Here is an 18032-nt window from a genome sequence, read left to right as displayed (position 1 = left end):
CTCCCGCCCACGGGCTAGAGGCGGGGGCTTGCCTCTTAGACTAAGCGTGATTGGTCTCAAGGAGACTCGGAAGTGTCTCAGGTCACAGCAACGGAGACCCAAAGAGGAGGCTGCAACTTGGAGAGGCTACTGGCGTTTTGTCCTACACTTGGATCCAGGAACTGTTGTTTTCCGGGCCGCTCTCGATGGTACTTTTGGACGGATAGAGTCGGCCGTGCAGAGTATTATGGGACAATAATGGCGGCCTTCAAGGACCAGAATTTAGCTCTTTGAGGTCGTCTGACCCAGGGGTGGTGGCGCCGGCACCCCAAACTCCAGGACAGAAGATCCCAAGAGTCGTGGTTGGTGAGGTGGGTGTTCCTTCTTCCTTCCTGGCTTATCTTTCGCTAACCCTGGCGGCTCCAGGGCGGGTATCTGTCCGGGATTAGGTTTGGGCCCGGGTTTGGAAAGTTCCTCTTGTCCGGGTCACCCAATTTGCTTTACTTAGTTCAGAAATACTTGGCCAGCCTTGTTTCCTCCGGCTTTTCACTTTGCTGTGGTCAGGTCGTGATGTCTAGAGAAGCCTCAATGAGATCCAGGGATGCTGCCTGGGGTCGCCCCGCGTCCTTATTTGGGACTGCCCTACCCACTCCCAGACAGGCGTCACGCCTGAGTAGGGCTCCTCTTGTCTTTAACTTCTTCCTGACAGTGGTGGCTCCACCAGGCGATCTGGTGGGTGATTAGTAGTAGAATGTCATCTCCACGAGAATAGGGATTTTTAAAAAATCTGTTTTCTGTATTGTTTCTTTATTGTCAAGAAGAGCAGTTGGCTCACGGAGGCAGTGATTAATTGTTCAGCAAGCAAGTCCAGGTTTTTCTTCACTATTTTCACTGTACTTTTGTGGCCTCGTTGCCACTAATCTTTCCAGAATCAGGTCCTTAGCTCCTTATTTATGCTTCTTAGCAGCCAGTTAAATCCTCTTTGTCACACTTCTTGTTCTGTTTTGTGGATATTTTTTCTTATTGGGTTTAGAAATGTTTGATTCCCTGTTCTCTTTAAATAAGTTTAAATATATTCATTCATTTATTTGCCAAATATTAATTTTGCTAGGTACTAGGCTGAGGCAGTTAACAAGGCAGACAGCATTCACTTGCTTGCATAGAACGGTATTCTATGGATGTAATTCCAGTTCAGATGACTGCGCCTCAGTCTGAATATCCGTCTTCCTGTCTGGATTTTCTTGCATGCCTACAGATGTTACCAAAGATGTTTGCAAAATAAAACTGTTGTTTCAACTATTAAGCTTCCCATGTTGTGCTTGCAGTACTCTTTTGTAGAACTGTTCATGTTAATCAGAACTTGGCAAATATTTCTGGATTCAGGAAGTACCCTACCCCTGAACAATTTCTTTGCTTCACTAACTTGTTGGAATGAGGTGAATTATCCAAATGCCCAGCATAGATGTTTGCTTGTAAGTGAGAGATTAAGATAAATTTGTTAGAGGTTGAGCTCCAGGAAGTTTTACAGTTTCTTAAATATTTTTTGGAAGCACTGCTTTTTAATTTGATATTTTTCATGCATGTTTTTGATGAACATAGTCATTAAACTGATTTTGAACAGTGTGAGATAATTGTATCTTCAGAACACTACTGGTGCCAGGGATATATAGCTTAGCAGCACAAGTGCCTGCTTGGCAAGTTGGTGCTAAACAAAACAAAACAAAAAACACAGAACACTATTGGTCTACTAAAGTGTGTAAAGTGTTGATGGTATCCACATCCCTGGTCTGATATATCTATGTTTAAAGGGAAGACAAGGTAGAAGAACTTGTAAAAATTATTGAGGAACTCAATCATTATATAGGAGCACAGCAAAACATGACAGCAACTTTTCACAGCTACAGAGTGTGTTCGCATACACTTTCTTGTTTGAGTCTCACAATAATTCCATAGATTAGATAAAGCAAAAATTATTTCCATTTTACAGATACAAAAAGTCTGGCTAACCAAAGATTAAGTTGCTTACCATCACAAAGGTAGAAAATGTCAAGAGCCTGGATTCTAATGAGGTTACTGACTTCAAATATAGCTTCTCCTACACTACCTTTATAGATGTCATCATGGTGGAAGTAAGTGGCCCTTAGTGAGCTCTTTCTTTCCTGGATGATAGTCTCTTGGAGCCCAGTGTTTTTGGAGTGCATGTGTACATGTGTATCTGTATCTTTGGTATGTGTTGGGTGGGAAAAGGAGGATCTTTTGATCTCAGTGATTGATGGAAAGATTTTGATCAGAGGTAGAAAAGGTCGTGGCATGGGGAGATAGGGTTAATCACCTAAGTATAAGTATAGTTATTTTGGGATACAACAGAGCTAAGTCTTCTCCTGTATGTCTAGTACCAAATAGTTTCCTTTCTTTCTAGAGAAAGCACAAAGTCTATGATGGAAAGTACCCTGGAGGATGCTTCGATCCATCGGTTGGAAGGCACCGATCTGGACTCTCAAGTTGGTGGTCTTATTTGTAAGACTAAAAGTGCAGCCAGTGAGCAGCATGTTTTCAAAGCCCCTGCTCCCCGTCCTTCCTTGCTGGGCCTGGACTTACTAGCTTCCTTGAAAAGGAAGGAGCGAGAGGAGAAGGATGATGGGGAGGACAAGAAGAAGTCCAGAGTCTCCTCCTACAAGGACTGGGAGGAGAGCAGGGACGACCAGAAGGATGCTGAGGAGGAGGACAGTGAGCAGGCTGGCCGAAGTGGCCGGAAAGATAGGTGAGTTGACCCAAGAGGATAAAAGTGGACACCAGAAAATAATAGTCCATGTTTAGTTCTCAGTCTTCCCTTTGGACATTTATGATTTGATTATGAGTCTGTAAAGTTGATATTAGGTAGGAATTAGTATTTTCTTCAGAATTGTGGGAAAAATTCAAGGACAATTAAGGAATACAGTAGATGATGGGGGTTAGGAATACCTTGAGTTGTTGCCCAGATGGATTCAAGCCTGTGTCAATGGGGAGATGAGGTGGGAATGGACAGATCACTTATTTGGCATAGCCAGAGGGTTGGGGCAGATGCTTTTTCTTATGAGAGGTCTTTTACCTGTCACCCTCCCTGTTTCAGACATTATCGATCTGCTCGGGTAGAGACTCCATCCCATCCTGGGGGTGTGAGTGAAGAATTTTGGGAACGCAGTCGGCAAAGGGAGAGGGAGCGGCGAGAACATGGTGTCTATGCCTCATCCAAAGAAGAAAAGGACCGGAAGAAGGAAAAGTCACGGGACCGAGATTATGACCGCAGGAGAGACCGAGGTAGACTGTCCAGCATAGTTTCTGTTGCCTTTTAGCATCCAAATAAAGCAGGGCAGCCTTTTCCCTCTGCAGGAACTTTCATAATGCCCAAGAGTTGGGAAACCTGGTTTGTATGATATCAACCTAAGTGGTTTTGACCCTTTTAGGATTGGGACTAGCAAATTTAAGAAAAGAGTTGTTGAACTGGATTTGGTGGCGAATGCCTGTAATCCCACATTTGGGAGGCTGAGGCAAGAGGATTGCCACAAACTCCAGGCCAGCCTGGTCTGTGTGGTAGAGCAAAACCTAGACATAAAATCCAGCACTGGCTTTTCTTAGTAGTATTGTATCTTACAGACTTGTTACTATTGCAGAGATACTCAGTATAGGCTTGTCACCTGTCTGCTTCTTGAATTCTTTTGTAGAAAAATAGTAACTGTTACTGTGAGTTTGAAACTTTCTAACCAGTAACTGTTTTTTTCCTTGAAAGAATGGGAATCTAGGGCCGGGGATTTAGTTCAGCTGCATAAACGCCTGCCTGGCAAATGCAAGGTTGTGAGTTCAATTCCCGGTACCACAGAGAGCCGAGCGTGATGGCTCATGCTTGTAATGCCAGCACTCAGAGAGCTGACGTGGTGGCTCATGCCTGTAATCATAGCACTTGGAAGGCTGAGGTGGGAGGATTGTTGCCAGTTCGAGACCAGCCTGGGCTACAAAGTGAACTCAAGGCCAGCCTGAACTGCATAGGGAGACGCCGTCTCAAAAAAAAAAAAAAGAATGGGAATCAGTTAGTTTCAGGAACTTGTGGACCACATTAGAGCGTGTACCCGGGAGTGAGGCAGGGCCTGTCTTTTCTCTAGGATGCAGGTGGTTATCTGTCAGAATGGGACACATGGTTTTAAAGTCTTTATGTGACTTCACAGATGAGCGGGACAGAAGTAGGCACAGCAGCAGATCAGAGCGAGATGGAGGCTCAGAACGCAGCAGCGGCAGAAGAAACGAACCAGAGAGCCCACGACATCGGCCTAAAGGTGCAATTCTTTCCTGTGGTAGGGTGTGGAGTCTCAGGTGTCCAGACAGCAGGGTGGCTTTGCTGAGGTAGATAGAAGTCCCAAGTCTACCTTGAGCCTTTGGAATGCTGGGCTGTAGTCAGGTGGGCACAGTCCTGTCCCTGTCTTTGAACGTGGTTGTGCTTCCTCTAGGTGATGAGCTCCTTGTGAATGACCAGTTTTCCTAAAGGCAAGGAAGACTAGACAGCTAGGGGCTCACTAAACATGTATTAAAAAGAACCATTTGTATTTTGGATGGATATGTTTGCAGGAAATTGAATATTCCTGAAAATGTTGCAAACACAGAGGGAAAAGTGGCTTATTAAATTCAGAGCTTTAAAAGCTGTCAAACCGTCTTATTCATTACAAATAGGTACAAGATTTATAAATAATAAAATAAGTTGGGGAAGTTCACTTTTGGCTAGTGGTTCCCCTTGGTGAACTGATGTGTCCTGTGGGTGTGTCTTTTGTGACCCTAGATGCAGCCACCCCATCAAGGTCCACATGGGAGGAGGAGGACAGTGGCTATGGCTCTTCTAGGCGCTCTCAGTGGGAGTCGCCCTCCCCGACACCTTCCTATCGGGACTCTGAGAGGAGCCATCGGCCGTCTACTCGTGATCGAGACAGGTGCTGTCTGGGAGGAGCAGCCTGGGTCTCAGCACTGGTGGAGAACGGGTTTGGGCAGGGAGCATTCCTGGTGGGCCAGGGAGATGTGGCTCAGCTCAGTGACTGTTGGCCTGCTGCTTCCCAGGTCTGTCAGGAGCAAGTACTCAGATGACACTCCTCTACCAACCCCATCCTACAAATACAATGAATGGGCTGATGACCGAAGGCACTTGGGGTCCACCCCGCGTCTGTCCAGGGGCCGAGGTGAGGCCTGGGGGCAGGAGGCAGAATTTGGTTCACCTGGGTGAGGCTGAGCAGAGGTGGTGCTCCTGTAGCAAGGCGGCTTTGTGGATCTGTTGGGGGCCCTTGGTAAGCCAGGCACTGACCTGCTGCCTGCTCTCCTTCAGGAAGACGAGAAGATGGTGAAGAAGGGATTTCATTTGACACGGAAGAGGAGCGCCAGCAGTGGGAAGATGACCAGAGGGTAAAGGCGCCTCTTTAAGGGCTGACAGAAGGGTGATGGCAGTCTGTAGGGATGTGGGAGAACAGAGGTGGTAGAGCCCAAGGTCCCCGGATGACCCTGCTGTGGGGCTGGACTCTGAGGCCTGTGGTTAATGCCTTTCAGCCTAAAGCCAGGAGTCTCCCCTGGAATCTCCAGGTTGTGCATTGTAGCTCCTCTGCTCACCAACTCCTGTTAGATGGTGGTGCCACCGTGTGGTAAAGCCGTATAAATTCAGACAGAGCACTCACTGTCATTCTCTTCCAGGTGGCCTCTCACCTCACTGTGGCTGTTTCCTGGCCTCATGACTTCTTACCAGATACCTGGTCCCTTTTGGCTGTGTCTGGCCTGTAAAATGACCTGTCCCTTGTTCTGCTCTGCAGCAAGCTGACCGGGATTGGTATATGATGGACGAGGGTTATGATGAGTTCCACAACCCCCTGGCCTATTCCTCTGAGGACTATGTGAGGCGGCGGGAGCAGCATCTACATAAACAGAAGCAGAAGCGCATTTCAGCCCAGCGTAGGCAGATCAATGAGGTGAGGCTGCTGGCAGTGGTTGACTCAGATTTAAAGGTGGAGGGGGGAGTGGGGGGAAAAGCCAGGTCTTGCCAAGTGGTAACAGCACAGCTAGTAACCCATTGCTGAGAGACCTACATCTGTTACTCTGTTAGGAGGATTTAGGGTGGGCAGCAATCTTTGACTAGCTTAGAAAACTCCAGCATGGGCTCCTGTCTTCCTCAAGAGGTTGAGGGGCCTGTGCATGGGATGGGGCGTTGGCACCTGCCTCTGAGTCTGAGTTCTTTGTGTCTCTAAGTGGGGCTACTGATGGTCACCATTCATGTGTCTGGCTAGAAGTTCTCACTTAGATCTAAGGTCTTGGTTCTTGCAACAAAGAACTGTGGGTAATTTGGGTTGGATGATCCTTTGTCTAAGGAGCATCTGGGTAGAGAGCCCTGTGATATTGCTATGGTCGCCAGGGCCCTTCTGTTTGTAGAATGGCGTGTGGACTTGGCTTGTGCCCTTCAGGATGACTTTCTGGCTGCAGTCTGAGTGTGGCTCGCATTGTGTCCCTGCAGGATAACGAGCGCTGGGAGACGAACCGCATGCTCACCAGCGGGGTGGTCCACCGGCTGGAGGTGGATGAAGACTTTGAAGAGGATAATGCAGCCAAGGTGCATCTGATGGTGCACAACCTGGTGCCTCCCTTCCTGGATGGGCGCATCGTCTTCACCAAGCAGGTGAGGCTGCTGTGCCAGAGGAGGACCCAAGAGGAAGGAGAAAGTCTCACATCCGGATTGGGCAGCCCCACATCACCTCTGACATTTATTAGGGCCATTGTGAAATGAATTCTGGTTGGCTTTAGTGAGCAATTTCTCCTCTTCTTCCACTTCTTACAGCCAGAACCGGTGATTCCAGTCAAAGATGCCACTTCTGACCTGGCCATCATTGCCCGCAAAGGCAGCCAGACGGTGCGGAAGCACAGGGAGCAGAAGGAGCGCAAAAAGGTCAGTTTTGTCACTGAAGTCTGGAAAATCTGCAGATTTTTCTTTTTCCTTTATAAAAATCTTAAGAGAGCACAAAGGTAGGATTCCTGTTGGAAGAGAGGGGAGCAAGAGGTGGCCATTGGAGAGGGGTGCTGTGTTCCCATGTTTGGCTCTTGGTCCAAGCATCCACAGGGCCTGGCGTTGGGGAGCTGAAGCTTGAGACTGGGATGTGTGGCATGGTGCCACCAGGGCCAGGTGGGAGCTGCCACCTGCTAGTTGAAGCCTCTTGTTAACCAAGATTGAGTTCTGTTGCCTACATCATGTCACAGGATGGAGTGGTGTGACTTTTCTTGTCTTCCTCAGGCTCAGCACAAACACTGGGAACTGGCGGGGACCAAACTGGGAGATATAATGGGTGTCAAAAAGGAGGAGGAGCCAGATAAAGCTCTAACAGAAGATGGGAAAGTGGACTACAGGTGGGTAGTCTCTGCCACAGACAGTGTGCTCCAGAGGTCAAAGGCAGTTGCAGCAGAATTGACAGGCTTCATGTCTTACAAGTAGAAGAATGATGTCACTTGGAATCTTTTGATCTCTTCTGATACTTTCTTCCTGGACATTTTTTTTTTTTTTTTGTCTTTAATTATAACTAGATACCACGCCACAGCCACTACCATAGGTGATTCCTGTATGCGTGTGTTAATATGAGTACAGAGAGGCCTAGGGAGGTTAATAACTTGTTTAAGGTAAATGGTAGGGTTAGAGGCAGAGCTACATAATCTTGCTTTGGTGTCCGTGCTCTTTGCTATTTGGCTGCAGTGCCTTTGAGGTGTTTAAAGGTGGGAATTTGAGTCAGACTTCAGTTCAATATAAGGAAGAATGTTTTAACAGAGGTTCTAAAATAGAAAAGATTGTCTTATCAAGTATTGATTTCTTTGTTCCTAGAGGTATTAGACAGATGTTGGGTAACTGCTTATTGGGACTTCTGCATTGGGTTAGTGGTAAGAACTCAAATGTCCCTCATGAGTCTCATCCTTTAAACCTTCTCATATACTACTGAGCCCTCATTTGAGTTAATAAATTTCTCTATCATCATGTGAAATGTTTCAGATGAGAAGCTGGTATTATTCATCAACCTTATTGGTCTCTGAGTATTATAATCCCTTCAGTATCAGTTTCTGTTAGGTGATCAGGAAGGACTAGGTAAAATTAGAAATTAGCCCAATGGAGCATGAGGCAGGTTTGAGGGAGGAAATACCCTTTGGAGTAGGCGGTGGAGAGGGACTGGAAAATGCCATAGTACTACTGGTTTTGGGAAGGTATTCATGCATTAAAAAAAAAAGTAGTTTCATTAGATGCTGCAGGTAAAAATGAAGTGAATTCATAGTTCTTTAAATATAAGGCTTGTGGACTATGCCAGCCTATCAAGAGAAGGGAGGAAGTTTGACCTGCACCCTGTGCTCTGCAGCCATAACTCGTAGGAGACTATGGAGATGGGGCTGTTTTAGCCCTTTAAGTGTCATGTGGCAATTGCTCAAAGTGTTCTCTTTAAGGTGTTCCATATTAGGGACCTGGTGGTTGATTTTTGTGCCTCCTCTGGTCATGCTGTATTGAGGGCAGAGGATTTGGCCCCTCAATCATCTGTGTGGCTCTGTTTGACCCTAGAGGGTTGAGTGTGTTGTGGATGATGGATTCTCATACCACAGTTCCAGGCCCAGCAAGAAACGAGATCAGATTACCTGGCTGCTTTGCTATCTTGGAGATTTATTGCTTCTTGTCAAAGTCATTCTTATTCCTGGGAGCAAGAAGAAGGGCAATAATGTAGCCAGGAGGGACTGTGGGAAATAGTGCACGGTGTTTAGGCTGCTGTGAATGTTCTCAGGACGGAGCAGAAGTTTGCAGACCACATGAAGAAGAAAAGTGAAGCCAACAGCGAGTTTGCGAAGAAGAAGTCCATCCTGGAGCAGAGGCAGTACTTGCCCATCTTTGCCGTGCAGCAGGAGCTACTCACCATTATCAGGTAACGTCACCCAGGCCTGGGATCCCAGGGTCTAATCAGCATTTCCCCATCTCCCTCTGTTTGCTCAGGAGCTCTTTTTCTTCTGCGCACTGTGTCTGAAGTAGAAGGGACCCCATTTGTTTTTCCCCTAACCTGGTCACCCTGGACTATGCTGCATAAAGGAACAAGACAGCAAATTTGATTTTAGCACTGTTTAAACCTCACTGTGTGCCAGATGTTTCAGGTGGTAGCTCTGTGAGAGGTGTTTTCCCAAGGAAATCCTCCTGACTAAGCAAGCCTGCTCCTTGGCTGGCCAGAATGGTGACAGGAGTGGTGGAGGTTTCTTGGATTGGCCTTCCTCATGCTGCTCAGCCCTTTCCCTGCTCTTCTCTACTCTTCCTCTGTAGAGACAACAGCATCGTGATTGTGGTTGGGGAGACAGGGAGTGGCAAGACCACCCAGCTGACCCAGTACTTGCACGAGGATGGTTACACAGACTATGGGATGATTGGGTGCACCCAGCCCCGGCGTGTGGCTGCCATGTCAGTGGCAAAGAGAGTCAGCGAAGAGATGGGGGGAAACCTGGGCGAGGAGGTGAGTGGGTGGCAGGGTGTGTGCTTCCACTCAAGGGTGTGACCTGGACCCCAGCATGGGGTGTGATGTGGTAAGCTGGTGACCATAGCTTCTGAGCCCTCTGCTGGACCTCCAGGTGGGTTACGCCATCCGCTTTGAAGACTGCACTTCAGAAAGCACCTTGATCAAATACATGACTGATGGGATCCTGCTGCGGGAGTCCCTCCGGGAGCCTGACCTGGATCACTACAGTGCCATCATCATGGACGAAGCCCACGAGCGCTCCCTCAACACTGACGTGCTCTTTGGGCTTCTCCGGGAGGTGAGGGTGGTGCGGTCCCTATGAACACATAGGGCTTTGACTAGTGCATGGCCAGTAGTTAGTGAGAGGAGCAGTCCAGGCGGGCTGGGGCTGGTCTGGAGATGCTGAGAGGGGGTGTATGGCAGGCAAGAGTATGGCCCAGAAGCCTTTGGGTTGCCAGGATTCTAGTTTATTCTGTTCTTGCTCAGCTGAGCGGCTCTCCCACTCAAGACCTTAGAAGTGGAAAGTCTAATATATCAGTGTGCCAGCTTATTTGGGGGTAATGTGATAAGCCTGGAGTCCGGAGCCAAAGGTCTCACACCTGTAGGAGACTCTTACATGACTTCTTCTGGTAGGTTGTGGCACGGCGATCAGACCTGAAGCTCATTGTCACATCAGCCACTATGGATGCAGACAAATTTGCTGCCTTTTTTGGAAACGTTCCCATCTTCCATATCCCTGGTCGTACCTTCCCCGTTGACATCCTCTTCAGTAAGGTACTCATCTTCCGTGTCATGTGCTTCTCTGCTGTGAATCCATTGGGAAGGGGTAGGGAGCCGAGTTAGAGTGCTGTGGGGGCAAAATGGGGGGCCTGAAACTGTGGGGCTCGAGGGATCCAGGATGGTGCTGTGGAGGTTTTGTTTCATTATTTCTTTGGAGCTGTAGTTGGGGTCTCATGGTAAGGCCTGGTGTAGGTGTGGCAGCCCAGAAGGTCCATCACTGCTGCCCAGAAGGGCTCATGGCCTTGGGGTTCCTGGTGCATGTGGGATGCCTAGCCCTGTTGCCAGTGCTCCCTCTGACTGCTCCTGGTGGCTTCGCAGACTCCGCAGGAGGATTATGTGGAGGCTGCAGTGAAGCAGTCCTTGCAGGTGCATCTGTCGGGGGCTCCAGGGGACATTCTGATCTTCATGCCCGGCCAAGAGGACATCGAGGTGCGTGTGTTGGTCCCACTGAGATGAACAGGTGTGTCACCCCTATGAGATGACTCCAGAGCCTCATGGCTTCTCCGGGTGCCTTTCAGGTGACCTCAGACCAGATAGTGGAACATCTGGAGGAGCTGGAGAATGCGCCTGCCTTGGCCGTGCTACCCATCTACTCGCAGCTGCCTTCTGACCTCCAGGCTAAAATCTTCCAGAAGGTGCGACACAGGAATGTCTTGGGCCCCGCCACTGGGTGTCTCCTTTGTCCTCCACAGGAGGGTGAGAAGGAGGGATGTGCCTTCCTGTAGTGGGTGGGCGGGAGGAGGGCTCATCCCTGCTTTGTGCAGGTTTTCTCATCTGGGGGACTCAGCTTTCCTTTCTGGATGTCCTGCTTGGTCGTAGGCCCCGGATGGCGTTCGGAAGTGTATTGTTGCCACCAACATTGCTGAGACATCTCTGACTGTCGATGGCATCATGTTTGTTATCGATTCTGGTTATTGCAAATTAAAGGTAAGGGAAGATAGAGAAGGTGGAACTCCAGCTTCTCATGAGCCTAATTCAGCTGGGGCTGGGAAGAGGTTAGGACTAGTCCCCCACCTGTTGTTAGGGCTTAGTGATACTGCTTTTGCCATGTGCTTGATTCATTTCATCCTTTTTGTTTGTCTTTTTGAGACAGGATCTCACTATGCAGTTCAGGCTGGTCACTTTGTAACCCAGACTGGTCTCAAACTTGCAACAATCCTTCTGTCTTGGCCTCCTGAGTTTTGGGATTACAGGCTTGTGCTAGCATGCCTGACTTTATTTCATCTTTGTGATTACTCAGTGAAGTGTAGATAATTTAAATACCTCGATCTAGATGCACTTGCTGGTGTTTATGGGGAAACCTTCCTTAGCTATCGATGAGAATATTTCATGAGGCTCCTGGTTCCATAAATTGACTGCCTCTACTGCCCATCCTTCCTCTGTGAAGGGTTTGTCTTTGTCTCAGGGATGTTTTCCTTCCCCACACTGTCCTCAGTCAACTCCTTTCTGCCCCCTGCTAGGTCTTCAACCCTAGGATTGGCATGGATGCTCTGCAGATCTACCCTATCAGCCAGGCCAATGCCAACCAGAGGTCAGGGAGAGCTGGCAGGACGGGCCCAGGTCAGTGTTTCAGGTAGGAGCCCTGTGCCAGCCTGCTCTCCGGGGCAGCGCTGGGACTGCTGGCTGTGGAATCCAGGCTGGCGGGTGGGATGCTGGCTCTAGCTGATTCCCAAGCTCAGGGGCTGTTGGCGGGCTGCCACTTCATGGTGCCACTGGAGGGAAGGAGTGGCCTTGTGGGGAGCTCTGAGCTCTGGGGCAGACTGTGCAGAAGGTACCTGCTGTGGAAGACTGGTGATTACGGCAGGCTGCACTCGTGAGGATGTAACTGAGCACGGGACAGCATTGGTTCTTCTTAACCCTTCCAGTTATTCTTTCTTTTTTCTGTTCCAACTTTTAAAGATAATATATTCATTATAGAAATTCCATAAATACGGAAAGACATTAAGAAGACAAAACCGTACCATAATTCTAGTTCCACATACTTTGGTTCCAGAAATGAAAAGGCATGTAGGATGTAGAGGACTCTGGAGGAAAAGCTGAGTTAGCAAACCTGAGTTTTGAGTAGGTAGAAATGAATGATTCGGAGAAGTGGGAATTTCCACTGCCTGTGGGATTTACTGACCACTTTGGGGTGTACTTGTGGTGTGAAGCCAGAACAGTGCTGACCTGCCATGCAGTCCCTGCAGCAGCCAGGCATGTGTAAGGGGCCGGCAGGCCATCGTGGGACTGGTGCAGTGAACTGGGTCTTCGTGGCAGGCTCTACACGCAGAGCGCCTATAAGAATGAGCTCCTGACCACCACGGTGCCCGAGATCCAGAGGACCAACCTGGCCAATGTGGTGCTGCTGCTCAAGTCGCTTGGGGTACAGGACCTGCTGCAGTTCCACTTCATGGACCCGCCCCCAGAGGACAACATGCTCAACTCCATGTATCAGCTCTGGATCCTCGGAGCCCTGGACAACACAGGTGCAGTGACCCAGGAGCTGGCAGGGATCCGAGGGTGCTGATGCTTGGCTTCACTCCCTTTCTCCCACTGTCCACTCAGTGTCTGGGTGTGCTCATTTCCCCAGGTGGCCTCACCTCCACAGGGCGGCTGATGGTGGAGTTCCCACTGGACCCAGCCCTGTCCAAGATGCTCATCGTTTCCTGTGACATGGGCTGCAGCTCTGAGATCCTGCTGATCGTTTCTATGCTCTCGGTCCCCGCCATCTTCTATCGGCCCAAGGTGGGGAGGGGGTGCCTGGCCCTGCTTTTCCCAGAGGGCTTGAGGGAATGTTGGCAAGGGAAGAGCCTCTGTCCATACGACGGAAACAGAACAAAGGGGCAGAAATGAGTTTTCAAAGCACGGCTTTGCTGTCTTCAGTTTGGCAATTTGGGGGAGAGGCCGGAGTGGGTGGGCTGTGGTCCTCTTTTTGGAAATTTGCAAGATTGTCTTTTGTCTTCTAGTATGGTTGTGCCACCTTTTAACTAATTAATTGAATTAACTTTGGTTGTGCCACATTTTAGCCTATTATAAATTTTCTTTTCTTCCGTGTCATTAGGCAACATATGATGTGCTTGAAGTTTGTGGGCTGGGGGTAGAGTGAGAATCCCTGAGATACCTGTGGTGGGCCTAGACTCCCCCAGGCCTACAGTAAAAGCTCTTTTTCTTTCCCTAGGGCCGAGAGGAGGAGAGCGATCAAATCCGGGAGAAGTTTGCTGTCCCTGAGAGTGATCATTTGACTTACCTGAATGTCTACCTGCAGTGGAAGAACAATAATTACTCTACCATCTGGTGTAATGACCATTTCATCCATGCCAAGGCCATGCGGAAGGTAGGGCAGCAGCCGGATTAACAGGATGTCCGGAAGAGGTTGAGCGGGAAAGGGAAAGAGGCTGAATCCCCGACTGCCTGTGTCCTGCTTTAGGTCCGGGAGGTTCGGGCCCAACTGAAGGACATCATGGTGCAGCAGCGGATGAGCCTGGCCTCATGTGGCACCGACTGGGACATTGTCAGGAAGTGTATCTGTGCTGCCTATTTTCACCAGGCAGCCAAGCTGAAGGTGAGCCCTGCAAGCCCCTTCCTGCCATGGCACCATGTGAGCAAGAGCTCGTCCTGTTATAGTGTACGTCTCCAGATCCAGGCTTCTCCCCAAACCTGTGTCAGGATAGCATTTAGGGGGTTGCTACCCAATAGACACCGTGTGTATGTGTGTTTATGTGGGTGTATTTTGGTACCAGGAATTGAACTCAGGACCTCGTGCTTGCCAGGCAGGCGCTGTACCACTGAGTTCTGTCCCTGGCCCAACAGTGTGTCTGATGAGCAGCCTGTTGTGTCTCTTTTCTAGGGAATTGGGGAGTATGTGAATATCCGCACAGGGATGCCCTGCCACTTGCACCCAACCAGTTCCCTCTTCGGAATGGGCTACACCCCGGACTACATAGTGTACCATGAGTTGGTCATGACCACCAAGGCAAGTCTCTTCTAAGTTGCTCATATAGCATGGCATAATTCCACTCACCTGGGCCGGAGTTTGTAATGTGTTTGAGCTTTTGGTCAGAGGACTTTAGCACATGCTTTGCTTTGTGGGGTCTTTGAGGTTGGGTGCCTGGGGAGCTTTATGGAGTTAACTTCTGGACTACAGCGGCTTCAGGCCTGCCAGAAGGTGTTTTTCTACTTCCTGCTGTGGATGGCAACCCCTCCTGGGTCACTAGGAGGGTTTCCTGAGGAGCTGGGCCATTTTTCGTGGACACTAAGGTGGGAGGTTCTGTCAAGCATGGGGAATTTGGATGGGAGAAGACCCAATTCCAGTATCTGGGGCTTTCCCCTGCCTTTACCAGCCTTGAGGGGCTGGGGAGGGCCTTTCTCATGTGGGCCCTACTCGTGGAGCCACTTAAGACAGACACTGGCCCCATGACTTCTGCTTTGCTGTCCCTCTGCCCTCAGGAGTACATGCAGTGTGTGACCGCTGTGGATGGAGAGTGGCTGGCGGAGCTGGGCCCCATGTTCTACAGCGTGAAACAAGCGGGCAAGTCTCGCCAGGTAAGGGCCTTGCTTCTAGTGGCGGTGCTCTTTGCTGTGGGATTGATATGGTCTGTCATTGTCTGACTCCCTTACGTCTCCAATCAGAAAAGCTGGATTTCCTCCTGCCATGCCAGTGGCTTGGTTAGAGTAGAAGCAATGATATAAATAAGTTCCTATGAATTTGTCTCTTGGTCTTCATAATAGTCAACATTTTTTCAGTCTTATTCTGTTGGTGTCAGCCTGGTCTCCATTCTGAGCTCCCTGTTACTTCATCTCCTTTAGGATTTAGTGTATGCAGAGACCATAGTTTACACCCATTATTTAAGGTTGCAAAATGTTGCTGAGCTTTTGCTTTGCCCTTTAACATAGTTCTCTCCTTATTGGGCCAAACACATCTTTATGTTTGTCCTTGACAGCTAGGTGGTAATGTTTTTTCTACTTCCTGTTCTTGGCATAATTGTAAATTTGATTAAAAAATGTAAGTTAAGTCCTAATTTTTTTTTTTAAAATTTTTGAGATGGTCTCATCAGGTAGTTCAGGCTACCCTTAAACTCACTAAGTAGTCCATGCTGCCCTTGAACTTGCAGCAATCCTCTTGCCTCACCCTCCCAAATGCTGGGACTATAGGCATGTGCCACTGCACCTGGTTAAGTTCTTACTGATGTGAGTGGAGAGCTGAGTTATGACTGTCTTAATTAAATCAGTGAAAATGGCAGGCATTGGGTACAGCAGAAATGGTGACCTTGGTCCTGGGGCAGGCAAACATATGGCCTCTTGAGTCTGAGAGTTAATGCTCTGTGGGGAGGGCCTTGGTTCATACTCCCCATCTGATGGTCATCAGCAGGCTCAGCTGTACCCTTTTTCTGTAGGAGAATCGCCGTCGGGCCAAAGAGGAAGCCTCTGCCATGGAGGAGGAGATGGCACTGGCGGAGGAGCAGCTTCGAGCCCGGCGGCAGGAGCAAGAGAAGCGCAGCCCTATGGGCAGTGTCAGGTGAGCTGCAGCCTCAGCACTGTGGGTGGGATGGAGCCATCCTGGCGAGGCCGCCTGGGAGCAGCCCTGAGGCCAAGTCATGATGGGTGAGAAGCTGGCAGTGTAAAGGTGGATTGGTGACAGTGTAAAGGCGAATTGCTTCTGGGTTGAGTGGTCACCTGTGTGGGCATAGAAGGAGTTCCGGGGAACTTTAAAGGCATGTTGCTTATTTGCAGTGCCCAGCCATCATCTATGTTTAGTTTAGAACCCAAGGCGTCTGGAGTAGCAGGTTGGGTCTTTACAGCTTTATTTACAAGCTAGGAGGTTGTAGGAGGTGGCGACGGAAGATTGCTGGGGGTACTGAATCTGGGGGTACCTGGAGTTAGGCCAGACTTAACAGGTTGAGGGCACAGTTCTCCACAGGACTGTCTTCAGTTCGTATCAGCTACAAATTTGGAGGTTACCCTTCACTTTTGAACAACTTGCTACAAATATAGGGATCCCTAGGGGCTTCCTCAGGTTTAATAATGTGCTAGAATGACTCAGAGAAAGAACTCAGGAAAGCTCTATACTTAAGGAATACAGTTTTGTTAAAGCAGAACAACACAAATTAGACTCTAACCCTAGCTAAAGTGCATAGAAGGAGGTCTGAGAGAGTCAGAGATGTGAAGCTTCAATTGTTCTTAGGGCCTAGTTACCCTGCTAGCCATATGATCAGTGACAGTGTGCACAGATCACTTGAGCAGCAGTTTGGGGTCAGGGCCGGTATGGGGATTCCATGACATTGGCATAGCTGGCTGGATCATTGCCATATGGTCGAGCTGTCCTCTGCCTTCCCTCCCTTCCCCAGTGTTCTGGGTGGTGTCACATGGCTCAGGGCCCAGCTGTGATTATGTAGTTGTTCTCTCTAGCTAGGCCAGCCCCATCTTACTCAAGATTGGCATAAAACATGAGGCGTGGCTGAAGGCCCCTGTGAACAGCAGACTAGGGACACAGGCAGGGCTCTAGCTCTGTTGCACGGCTGGAGTGTGACCTGCTGAGGTGGCTGGAAGCGATCTTCTCACTCCCCATTGCAGGAGTGATGAGCGCTATTTAAAAACCCATTTCACACATTCCTTAGTGAGGTGACTTCCTGTATTTTGTTACATTTCTGATGAAAGTGGGGAGATGAAGTGAGAGGCTAGTGTACAGGGGGTAAGTGCTTTTGCTGCAGAGCTGCCTCACACACAGGTCACAAACAGCGAGCCCTCAGCCTCCTTATCCTGCTGGGGTAAAGAACAGTGTGTTAACTGTCTCCTCTTCTGTGTCTCCAGGTCCACAAAGATCTACACCCCTGGTCGGAAAGAGCAGGGGGAGCCCATGACACCTCGCCGCACACCAGCTCGCTTTGGGCTATGAGCCGTGGCTGTCCCAGTGAAGGGACAGTGTGATACGGGATCCTGAGCCTCTGGCAGGAGCCTCCTGAGACTGTGGACTTCATCTGTGCATATATGCATAAGGCTGCTGGGGTGTTTTCTGCTTGGCCAGTCCTACAGGAGGAGGAGGAGCTGCTCGGGGCAGGAGCTTGGCAGAGCTGTGGCTGCAGGGCAGCGAGGCTGCATGAGCAGCAGGTGGCGGCCGGACCTATCTCATCCACATAACCCATCCCCAGGACGCTTGGTGTATGAGGGACTGTCTTTTTTTAATCCTGTGTAAAGCACTCAGATAGATTTAGAGGCAACTGGTTGTAATTTGAGATTTAGAATAAATTTATTATTTGTAAAACGTGATTGCATTTCTTTCTTTTCTTTCACTGCCCTAAATCCTGAATAAAGAGGGGCAAAGCCTTCGATTTTTCTTGGATGGCGCCTTCTGGAACCCTAGCTGTACCCTTACGTCCTTTCTCCAGGCAGGGCTTCTTAGAGGAGGGCTTTGCAGGGTGAGGCACAGCTGAAATTTGGAGACCTTGGAGGCATCAAGCATGAGGCAGGCTAAGTTGTAAGAATGCCAGCCAGCTGTTCCTAAGCCTAGGGGCCAAGGTGGGCTTATTTAAGGAGGCCCATGCTAATGCTTAGAATGGCAGAGGCTTCTATTCTTTGCAGGTATAGTGGCTGTATTTGACTGAAAACCGAAATGTTGCTTACTGATTTTTATGTAAAAGATGATCCTTACAACAGAACGACTAGTCTTTTTGCTAAGCAGGCTCTCAGGTATGCTGATGTGAGTTTTTAAGTGTTTACCCTTCGGTGACCGTGGTTTTCACTGTGTGATTCCTTGGTCTGGGCAGCTACCAGATGCGCTAGTTGGCCAGG

At 49.2% G+C, this 18032-nt stretch overlaps 1 protein-coding gene across 2 annotated transcripts; it reads left to right on the top strand.

Annotated features, from left to right (window-relative positions):
• Positions 1-32: 32 nt before the first annotated feature.
• On the top strand, positions 33-17510 carry Dhx38 (DEAH-box helicase 38). Of its 2 annotated transcripts, XM_005004627.4 has the most exons (28): positions 33-350; positions 1967-2108; positions 2399-2740; positions 3089-3276; positions 4179-4286; positions 4784-4931; positions 5056-5174; positions 5318-5394; positions 5793-5948; positions 6488-6649; positions 6809-6916; positions 7259-7371; positions 8775-8912; positions 9299-9485; positions 9601-9786; positions 10122-10262; positions 10587-10697; positions 10787-10903; positions 11088-11195; positions 11729-11841; positions 12525-12733; positions 12838-12992; positions 13426-13581; positions 13675-13809; positions 14095-14220; positions 14694-14789; positions 15641-15762; positions 17055-17510. In XM_005004627.4, exons 2-28 carry the CDS (start codon positions 2092-2094, stop codon positions 17137-17139), a joined length of 3723 nt encoding a protein of 1240 aa, XP_005004684.1. In that variant the 5' UTR covers positions 33-350; positions 1967-2091; the 3' UTR covers positions 17140-17510. The 2 variants fall into 2 exon arrangements, with proteins under 2 accessions (XP_005004684.1, XP_003472010.2); XM_003471962.5 differs by lacking the exon at positions 1967-2108.
• Positions 17511-18032: the final 522 nt, after the last annotated feature.

The sequence above is a fragment of the Cavia porcellus genome, unplaced genomic scaffold, assembly GCF_034190915.1.
Source record: "Cavia porcellus strain 051 isolate PalLab524CR breed Dunkin Hartley unplaced genomic scaffold, mCavPor4.1 scaffold_4, whole genome shotgun sequence".
Taxonomy (NCBI): domain Eukaryota; kingdom Metazoa; phylum Chordata; class Mammalia; order Rodentia; family Caviidae; genus Cavia; species Cavia porcellus.
This window is presented reverse-complemented; position numbering and strand designations above follow the sequence as displayed.

Excerpts from the sequence above, each read along its gene's own strand:
- Dhx38 (XM_005004627.4), top strand. Across the intron at positions 5,395-5,792 it reads AGTGGGAAGATGACCAGAGG|CAAGCTGACCGGGATTGGTA; the intron begins GTAAAGGCGCCT and ends TCTGCTCTGCAG. Across the intron at positions 8,913-9,298 it reads GAGCTACTCACCATTATCAG|AGACAACAGCATCGTGATTG; the intron begins GTAACGTCACCC and ends CTTCCTCTGTAG.